At 42.3% G+C, this 10631-nt stretch overlaps 1 protein-coding gene and 1 long non-coding RNA gene across 8 annotated transcripts in view; both read left to right on the forward strand.

Moving 5' to 3' along the window:
- The window catches only part of LOC308480654, a 635674-nt gene extending 627839 nt beyond the window's left edge, over positions 1–7835 (forward strand). The window contains exon 2 of the long non-coding RNA XR_013988192.1: positions 6656–7835. This is a non-coding gene — a long non-coding RNA (uncharacterized lncRNA). The remainder of the gene's footprint in view (positions 1–6655) is intronic.
- The window catches only part of SWT1 (SWT1 RNA endoribonuclease homolog), a 42004-nt gene extending 34169 nt beyond the window's left edge, over positions 1–7835 (forward strand). For 4 of the 7 annotated variants that reach the window (XM_081012123.1, XM_081012124.1, XM_081012122.1 and 1 more), the window contains exons 17-19: positions 2389–2455; positions 4708–4772; positions 6205–7835. In XM_081012123.1, coding sequence (XP_080868249.1) covers positions 2389–2455; positions 4708–4772; positions 6205–6310 — 238 coding nt within the window. In that variant the 3' untranslated portion in view covers positions 6311–7835. Of the gene's footprint in view, positions 1–2388; positions 2456–4637; positions 4773–6204 lie in introns of those variants that run through there. The other 3 variants (XR_013988116.1, XR_013988117.1, XM_081012125.1) reach the window with 3 other exon arrangements.
- Positions 7836–10631: the final 2796 nt, after the last annotated feature.

Consider the following 10631-nt stretch of genomic DNA (forward strand, 5'->3'; position numbering starts at 1 on the left):
GGCGAACCCGGAAGTAACCCGTTCTGGTACTTCCGGGTTTGCCACAGATGTTCGATGGAATGGGCTCTCAAAGAGGTGGACGCTAGACAAGGTACCGCTGTAATCCACACACATACAAAACTTGGGTCTGCTGCTGCGAATTTGTGGACATGTATATTTAGGTGCCACAAAACATTCCTCCTCAAAAATGCTGCCGTTAGCCAACTGGCAGTCACATACATGAAATTCAGTAAATAAGTAAAAACTTCAGTAAACAAATCACTATGCATAATATGTTGTTCTTGGGTCAGTACTTGCCACTGCGGTCAGTCGTCTGCTGTGTGGGCCTACTTTCTGCTTCCACAGGGCTTGATGCCATGTATTCCGGTCGGTACTAGGGCTGTGCGCGGTTTGAATATGGGTAATCTGAAGGAGGCTTTCACATTCTGGAGTCAGATTGCACCATTGACAAGGGATTTTTAATAGCTAAAGTCCTGAATCACACACATACATTTTGCAATATAGTGCAGGTGTTCTCAAACATCTCTTCTCTCAGAGCCCACTTGAGATGGCTGAATATTACTGATGCCAATCACCTACCGCAAAAAGGTGATGTAGGGGCAGAATCACAAAATGTTGTCAAATACGGAATTGGGCATAAGGTAGGTATGGATGAGACCACAGGGCCCACCTGAAAGGAGCCTGAGGGTCGAACTGAGAAACACTGCTCTAGATTAATGGCGTGCAAATGTCTGCTGCCATCTAATGGCTATTTAGGAGACAGCAGAAGATATATGAAGAGATTTGGCTGTAGATGAAAATAATTGTTATACTCTGGGGTAAGCAGAGAGCCTTGAGTAGTCTGTAGAATGAAGTGTGCAGCAAGAACTGGATCTTTCGAGTTCCATTGCAGAGCACACAAAAAAGTATATGCGTCCTACAAAAGAGACCTAAAACTTTGATTCCTGAGTATGCTAAAGCTGTCCAATATTAGAAGCGCTGGGGGAGGCAGCAATATTAAATTTTTTTAATCACAGGTTTTATAGGCATTTCCTTTGTGCTGATGAACTGTGATACCGAAAGAACACACGTTTCATCTTTGCCGAGCTAGCCTCCAAGAGATCTCCCCGCTTGTTTGCAAATGGATGTAAATTGCTTTAAATTAAAATCATGCTGCAATGTGAACCAAGGTCATTTGGAATATTTATACAAGGTGTCAGGAAGAAAAATATAGGCAGGATTGAAAGCCACAAGAAAAGGACAAGGAGCCGTCTGTGGCTTGGAAGTTCAATGCTGAATGCTTAGGAGGAGAGGCATTCATACATGTCAGACGTCACTTGTTACATACTGTAACCCATGAATCATGCACTGGTTAGGCCTGCACATAGGAGTTAAAATCTCTAAGCAAAGTTTTCTGTGGAGTGCAAAAAAGAAGAAGAAAAATAGGGAGGAGGTAGAGAGTGAACTTGGGATTTCCAGCCCCTTCAATATGATCAAGAATAATATTTTGGACAGGATAAGATATGTTGCAAAGTGTATACACACAGATCCATAATGGTCATGAGGCTGTGGCATTGGATCTGAAATACAACAGAGGTTTCCTGTTAATCCTCATACCCTGTTTGTAATACATCGGGTTGGCCACTGTGAGAACAAGATGCTAGGATGGATAAACCTTTGGCCTAACTGGCAGGGGTCTTCTTATGTCTTCAATAGTGTTTCTCCTGAGAGTAGACATGAATGGGCAGGAACATGCAAAGTAAGGTATCCTGGTCCCAAGTTATTCAGGGTTTTCTATGCCAAAGGCAAGCCCTTAAACGTGACCCAGTAGCACGTGCGATGTGCTGTCAATAGGGCTCCCCCTTCAACAGCTTTGCTGCAGCATTCTGCACTAGTTGCAATTTCTGGACCAATATTAAGGGAAGCCCCAAACAGAGCACATTTTAGTAATTGAATCCCCTACTGCTTGAATTTACAGGGAGAATCTTTTAACAGAGGCCCTGTGGAACATGTGTACTCTGTGTCCACAGGGCCAATAATAATAATAATAATTTTTTATTTATATCCTGCCCTCCCCAGCTGAAGCCAGGCTCAGAGCGGCTAACATCAGATGTCTTTTAGAAGACTCGCCCTGTACAAATTAAGAACACGTGTTTTAAACTGATTTTATATAGCTTTAATTCTATCGGTGTATTTTAATGATCAGTTTTCTATGTTTTTAGCAGTTCTTGTTTTTATCTGTAAGCTGTTGTCCTGAGCCCCATCAGGGAAAAAAGGCAACAAATAAATAACTAAGTAAGAACCTCATTCATGCGGTATAAGCAATGATGTGAACTTCTTGTGTCATTGGGTCATCCATGTTTAAAATCCTTTAATGAGTTTTCCACTGTTTGTACTTATCTTTTTCAGGGTTTTAGTGCCAAACAGTAGCTTTCAAGATGTCTGGGCTCTCTATAGCTTTTTAACTAATAATAAGGTAGGTTTTATTTCCCCTTTAAAGCATTTTGTAGGTGTTACGAGTACTTTATGTTGAGCCCAAACCCCGAAATTTTGTGTGCAGATAGTCCAGGGCAGACTGATTACTGGCTAGTCTAATAATTTCTTCCTTGAAAGGGGAAACATGAAGTGTCCCCCAAATGCTTAAGGTATTGTCACACGATTTGGGAAGCAAAATCCTTGTAAGTTTACTTTGTGACCATAGCTCACATCACATCAACCTGTAGAGCAGCCTGAATCAAGTCAGCTCCTATGGGGATGGCGGATTAAACTGGCAGCCGAGAAAAATATCCCTCCACATTCTTCAGACAACTTTCACATCATCTGCCAAGGACTGTTGCCTCTCCAAAGAGGTCAGTTGAGCCTGCTGCTGCTTCACATACATTGGTCAGCCAGCCTGGAAGCAGGGTAGATTTGCTCCCTGCAAGTCTAGAAACATGTTTCTGGCTGCCTCTGCATTTACACATTCCAGTATATATTGTTAGTCCGTAATAACCGTAAGTCAAGCAACTCATTCTTATTTCTGGATACTCAGAGAGCTTTCTAAAACCAATAATAAACCTGAGAGTTGTTGCTAACCAGGAATGAGAGTGATGCACTGTGGCTCTTTTCTTTGCCACTCTGTAATGTTGGAAGACCAAGGTCACATGGGACTACTTCTTATGTGACCTCAGACACCCAGTGTTTACTGAGCAGCATAGGAAGAAACCACTATAGAATCATTGGGCCAGCTCACACAGCCCACAGTGGTGCAGCACATTCCCAGAAACCATCACTTGGAGCTGCTGGCTGTTTGAACCAGCCTACTATTTTAGCAGCCAACAAACCTGAGATGGAACTTCCAAGTTCAGATTGAGAGCAAAGTGCTCTGTTAGTAGAACTTAATGCCACCTGGATACTATGGCAGCCAGTGAGCTGCTGATGTTGTCATGGGTGACCCTCCACTCAGCAGCTGGGCTTTTGCTTGGCACCCAATGCTATGCTTACCCCTTCTTTTTATGGTAAAGAGAAATAAGAGTGGAAAGGTTCCTCCATGGCCACTCATAGTTTTGCTTAGCAGACTCTCTCACTGGCATGAACAACCAACGCAACAGGATGCATTTATGTTGTCCATAACATAGCTTTGTATTAGAAGTTGTTTCCTTTTAGAGGTCTAGTGTAGTTCCATGATTTCAGTGATTCAGTTCACCAAGACAGAAGCACATTTTCATTTGAGTCAAGCAAGGGAGACTTCCATTTCCAAGGTGGTTGATATTTCACTGCCTGATTAATCATTGCATGCTGTTCCCCAGAGACTGAACCAGAAGTGTAACCATAGAAAAGTGGCTTAGAGCCTCTTAGGAATATGTGAGAACACCACATCTTTCCTCTTGGCTGGTTTTTCTCTAAACTTCTTTACAGCTTCGTTCTAGAGTGAATTTGACATCACCACATTATTGAATACGCAGCTGCATTTGCTGCCTGAGTCCACAGTTATTAAGCCACAGGAAAACACCATATATTTTCTTTCTTGTTTCATATTGATTGATTGGTTAGAGCTAGGATAAAGAGATATAATTCAAGGCAGCTTCTTATGAGTAAGGTGACCAAAACATTTGCAGGAGAAAACAAATGCAGACTTCCAAGTTATTAGTCGGCCACCAAATTTCAGCTTTGTGGTATGGAATGCAGTTAACGCAATTGGGCAAAGAACCTCACCAACAGACTTTGCTAGCCTTTAAATTATGGGAATATAGACTCTACAGAGATTAATAGAAGTTTGCTTTGGAAGAGATGCCTTGTGTGTATTGAACTAATGGCTGTCTGCTGTGCTGGTCTGCATCAATAAGTATATCTTTCAGCTGCCATTTCTTTCACCCATGAGCTTGTTTCCCTTTCTCTAGTCAATCATAAATGGCATTGATTGGTACCATACTGCTCAATAAGTGCTCTAGAGTGATGGGTCAGCATCTCATATCCTGTAAAGTAGACTGCCAGCAAATTATTTTGCCAAAGATGCCACTTTTTCCACACTTGTTTTGCACACCAGGCTGGCAAAGTGCAGGGACTGTGGCTTGACTTGGCAAAGGGGCTAGGTGACAACTCTTGTTTTAAGGACTTTAATAAAAAGATAATCTGAAGCAGTCCTTAGTTCTTTTACAGCGATGAATAATTTCCAACAGGTAATATCCACATTTCATGACTGGCGAGTCTTCCTAGACATTTCAGTGTGTTTTTCCCCCTCCTTCATAGATGCACAATAATACGAAATTTACTGCTGAGGAACTTTATGACTGCATTTCCCAAGAGGTATACAGGTAAGCTACTTTTTATACATCTGTAATTACTGGCCACAATCCTTTTTCACTTGTTTTTTCATTATGTTGAAAACATATTCTATGTGGCAGCGTCCCCTCTTCCTTTCAGAACAGAGTAATTTTAGCTTGCAAAATAGTGATACTGTATTGGGATCTCTTGACAGCGGCAGTATGTATCCTATCTTCAGTATACCTGTGTACTTAATAGAGTAAATGTAGAAAACATAATCTGAAACAGATGTTTTATTTTAAGATCTTTCAATGAAACATACCTTGTGTTGAACCTTGCTTTTTATCCTGTAATCAAGCAATGTTAGGATATTTGAAAGAGGGCATAATTAAGGCATTAGTGTTCACGTTCTTATATGCTGCCTTTATGTTCCCTGTGGTTTTTCAAAGAGACAGTCTTGTTAAGTTGTGTTATCAAACAGTCTTGATTGCTTTCAAAGATCATAATTTGCATTAGCATCAAACAAAAAGCAGTTGTTGTTTTCTTTTCAGCACAGCTGCAGAATGTTTGGATGCTAATAAATGCAAAACTGGGGAAAACAATACAATTGTAACCTGAGCAAAACATAGACATTAGGGAGAATGCTTATGTAAACCAAAGCCTTTATGCTTCTGTGTGTCTCCAATTAAATTATTGTATAGAAATAAAATCATGCAGCTTATTAACATGGCCTTGATTGGCAGAACTGTTCTGTTTCATCTAATTCAGGACAATAAAATGTCATGTGTTATTAGTTGCCAGTACTTTATACGTTACAATTAAAAGAAAACAAAACACAAGGGATAAAAATTAGGAATTGAAGTGTAATAAACTGAGTTGCACATTGTAAAGAGAGCACCAAGGCTTGATTAAAATAAAGCCAGTAAGTAAAAGTATCTCCCTTAGTAAGGAATTCCAGAGCCTGGGTGCAGCCACCAAAAAGACACTCCTTCCTCCTCACCAGCTGTACTGCGGAAATTGAAAATGCAGAGTAGAGACTGTCCTGATTTCAATATATGGGGCAGACTCGGGTAGGAGAAGACAGCCTTTCAAGTAGTCTGGTCTTCAGCAGCTTTGGGTTTTGAAAGCCATAACCAGCACTCTTATGAATTGGACCCAGAAATGAGCTGGAAGCCAATACAGTGGACGCTCGGGTTGCGAACGTGATCCATACAGGATGCATGTTGCGATTTGGCGCTTCTGCGCATACGCGACTGCCGAAACCCGAAAGTAACCCATTCCAGTACTTCCGGGTTTCGGCAGGTCCGTAACCCGAAAAACACAACCTGAAGCATCTGTAACCCGAGGTATGACTGTACTGCCATTGTAACAAAGCAGTTGAAAAGTTGTTAAAAGGTAATAAGTGATCGCATTGGGACAGGTTTTAGTAATTAAATCTATGCGTTTTCTTCTCTCATCCCCCCTCCCCCCTCCCTTCTCCAGGGACCGTTTATCGGTTGGATGCTGCCAACTAGCTCAACTGGACAACAATATTAAACAGTGCTATGAATCTGTCTGTCTGGAGATAAAGAACAGGGGTTGGCTCTAATTGTGCAATCAGCTGCAGCTTTTGAATTGTAGAGTTGGAAGGGACCCTGCGGGTCATCTAGCCCAACCCCCTGCAATGAAGGAACACGTCAGTTTGATGGCCCAGCCAAAGATGGACCTTAGAGCAGTGTTACTAAATGGCATTATTTGCGCTCTCGGCAGCTATGCTTAAGGTCCCAGACTATACGTTACATTAATTGTGTAGTTTGGTGCTGTTCTTCCCCACCCACCCCTTATCTATATAGCAGCTGCTGAGGGGAGGGGGGTGAAGGTTAGGATTGGGACCCACAGCGGGGTGTGTGTGTGTGGATTTTTAAAATCTCCCCAAAACTCATATTTGTATTAGGTATGTGTTGCCATTGGTGCCAGCAGAGTGAGGGAGGCAGTTGTAGTCTGGATAACTCAGCAGGAGACTTTTAAACTCGGAACTGTAGTGTGGGGGTAAAGAGCAAACCCCATTTTTCCCCAATCCTGATTTTTCAGTACATTAAAAATAAAAATAAAAAACTTTCAAGACCCAAGCGGTTGTTAAGATAACGCACAATTTATCTAAAGAAATAGTAGCAGGAAAAAAAGAGTCCACATCGCAGTGATGGTAGCTTACGTCAGCAGAGATCCTGCCAACGCAGTGGTCTCCCAACAGTCACAACCTCTCTTCCAACGAGGCCCCCACATCACTTAGGTATGTAAGGCACCAATTAGCAATTGCGGAAATCACTTAAACCCTCTCTGAGCTCCCTCTCAAACACAAAGCATAGCCCCACCCCACAAGCGACTTTGACAGATGAGTGGGATCACTCGCCTGTGAATCACCTGATTGGTGCTCACAGCAAGCCCCGCTTTGGGCATGGATCGACTGCGCCAGCGAGGCTCACTTGTAAGCACCGATCAGCTGCTGGGCGCCGACAAGCCTTGCTTACCAAGGAGCAATTAGGAGCACACACTAAGGCTCCCAGTTGTTCCTTTGCAACCATGTAATTCTCCCCCCCCCCCCCCCGCAGCATCTGACATCCGGTGAAGGGTAGGGGGGATGTGGTTTGAGGAAAGCAGACTGGTGGGTCAGAGGTCCTAACACAGTAGGTGATTAGGCCAGAAGCCGGCTAGGCCCACATGCAGGATTTCAAATTCTCCAGCAATCCTGAGCAAGGGCGATTGCAATAGCACAGCAGCATTTTTGCTGGTGCAAAAGCAAAGGTAACTCATTGGTGGAGTGGCAGAGGCAGGATCAGGCCCTGGTCACAGACTCCTAGGAGAGAAGGCTTGGAAGAAACCCACCAAAGGGAGCCCACATTCTCAGTCCAATGGGAGGGATACAACCAGAGAGGGTTTGTCTCTAGCTACTCTCCAGAACAAGGACCCGTGATCAACTTTGGAAAATTTGGCTGGGGCTGATTGGCACTGTAGTCCAAAACATCTAGTGGGCACCAGTTTGGTGAAGAATGTCCTATATCTTCATCCCATTATTGAATTTCTGGCATTTTATCCTTTCTAGCCTCTCTTAATTAAAACAATATTTTTTCACTTTACTATCTTCTTCCCTATTGTTTACTTCTTTGTCCTCTTCACTGTCTTCTCCCTCCCCCCTTTCCTGCTCAGCCATGGGTCCTGGCAGGAGAGGCCATTACGTGGGAGACAGAAGTAGAAGCAAGGCTAAAATCTCACTGTCTTGTGTGAGGTGTGTATCAGTGCCTTGAGCACAGCTGCCGTACCTTGATGACTACAGTGGGTCCGAAAGGAAGCTTTCCCCAGAAGTACTACGCAATGAAATTTGGAGATCCAGTCAGCCGTCCCTGCCCCCCGCCCCTTGGAGTGGATGCTCTTAGAGGCAATTGGTGAAGAGAAATGTAGCTTGGGATTTGCTCAAGTAGTATGACTGGCAAACGTATTGCCAAGGTGGAAGGGGCTCATCGGGGCAGGGACCATTTTGAACTGGTTTGATGACCGCTTGCCACCGGACGGTGCTCTGCCTTGCACTTTTGAAGCAAAATTGAGCGTCATTATTTATTTGTTTATTGTATTTGTATTACCCGCCCCCCATACTTTATGCCATAGCTTACTCCTGCCTCTCCTGCCCAGATTCTGCCTGTGGAAACATTCGCCCCACTGTTATGCCAAAGTACCCAGAAACGAGAGCAAAAAAATGGCTTGTCATTCTGAAACCATTGAGCAAGCTTGCGAAAGCAATGTGGCCCTCTCACCCTTCTCCTGACACACCGCATGCTTCTAATTCCTCCGAGGAATGTGATGGGGACTCCCCATCCCCCAGGACATTGCTACAGACAAAAGTTCCAGACAGGTTGTCTTTCCTTTTCTCAAAGAAAGAAGATGAGAAGTCGAGAGACGCCATTTGCAATAAGTAACGAACGTTCCCATTTTTCTGCTTTACGCTGGCCTAGTCATGGCAACACAGGACTTGTGAACTGTTAAAGTGTATTGCGAGTTCCCTATGCTGGCACAATATGGAACTACCTTGGCAAACTTGACTTTCACCCAGTCAATTTAACAATTGCAATCCTATGCATATTTGTTTGGGAGTTAAGTGCAAGTAAATGGATGATTTACTTTTGAGTGAAGGAACCTAGGATTGCATTGTACAGCTTCGTTTGTTTAGAAGGATACTACACAAGCATTTTTGCGTCGCTGCCTGTTTTGGAAGGCTTGCCTTGAAGAATTTGCTCAAATAATTTCTGCAAGCGGCTGTTTTGATAAACAAAAGGCGGCACAAGGTGTGTTCAGTCTTTCTCCATACTGGCACATGGAGGAGGGAGCAGAACCACAGCCCCTGTGATTGTGCAAATGTGTGCAAATGCAATTTTGTGAGTGCAGCGATGGGCAAGATTCCTGCATTGCAGGGGGTTGGACTAGATGACCCTCGTGGGCCCTTCCATCTCTACAAGTCAATTATGGCTAGATGCAAACAGTAAAAGGCTAATTTTGGGGCTGATTTCTGTGACTTTGAGGGGCCAGGAGCAAGCAGCAGACCAGAGACCTAGAGAAGTCTCACTAAACTTAAAGGGATTTCACTAATTGTATAAAGATACTGACTGTGGCTATGCATATTTTGGGGTTCAGAAGAATATAGTGTTATATTCAATGACACATGGAACCACTGCTTTTGTTTTGCTTCTAATTGATTATGGATAAGCAATGTCTCAGCTGCAGTCAATGTGTGCAAGCTACTGCAGAGGAGGGTTTTTTTAATTTATTGTCAATAAATACTGTATTTTGTCTTATCTACCTGTGCTGGTCACATGGTTAGTTTCTGCTGAATGTTGGCAAATGAAAACAGGGACTTTGGGGGGAAAATGGAATATGTCTTGAAGTGAGAGCCAAAATTAGTTGTTTTATATTATGTCCAACGCTCATATAAATTAGCAATATTCTCACATACCTAAAGCTTATTTTTTCAGCCCAGTTTATAGCTGTTACCTAAACAGCAGCCAATTTTTCATTGTATTAACATGTATTGAAATAAATTTTGATATTTATATTGAGATTATTCTTTTTAAAAATTGTTAAGATATTAAAAATTTGAGCTATTCTTTTATTAAATAGCAGTTCTCTGCTGAATTGTCTTCTTTGTTACCTGTACATTTGTTGGTCAACTAAACCGGGGGTTGCAAAGCTTTTTGGACAGTTTGAATTTTGAGGGAGTACTGGGGACACCAGTCACTAAATGGCTGCCATAGGATATGGCATAATTCAGAATTAGAGAAAGTACAATCATGGTGAAGTGTTTCCCATAATTGGTATTTTCAAGCTAGGAAAGGCTTCAACCAGAATTTTTGCCTGCCATAGAGCTGTTAAGAGCACAAAACTCTGCTCTCATGCAAAGTCTGCTATCTGTACCCTTTTTAAAAACAAAAAAAACCTAACTCGGTCTTTGGTTTCTACACCCTAAAAAGTGTTCTGCTTCCTTCATAAAGTCCAGGGAAAGCCCAGCCTGCTTTTTGGTGTACTTTCTAAATTGTGTTAATTTTCTAAAAGATGGGAGTATAAATCCATAGAATAATCTTGAGTGGCTTATGTATTCTTAGATGTTTATTTTTTATATTTAGCCAGTAGGAGCTTAATTTTTGGCACTGCTATTACTAGAAAAGTGTAATAATCTAGGAACAACATAAATCCATAATCCTGCAAAATTTAAATATGTACAGGCACTGAAGAGCAAGAATCTCATATCTCTTTTCCTGGTGAAGCTGACAACCAGTTTTCTCCTGAAAAATGAACTAAGGTTAGATACGTCCTGGCTTGATTCTTGTCCCAACTAGGGAGAAGCTATATTCATATATTTGCTAAGCTAAAAAATGATGATAGGGATA

Source organism: Podarcis pityusensis, assembly GCF_964106645.2.
Source record: "Podarcis pityusensis genome assembly, chromosome: 6".
NCBI classification, from domain to species: Eukaryota; Metazoa; Chordata; class Lepidosauria; order Squamata; family Lacertidae; genus Podarcis; species Podarcis pityusensis.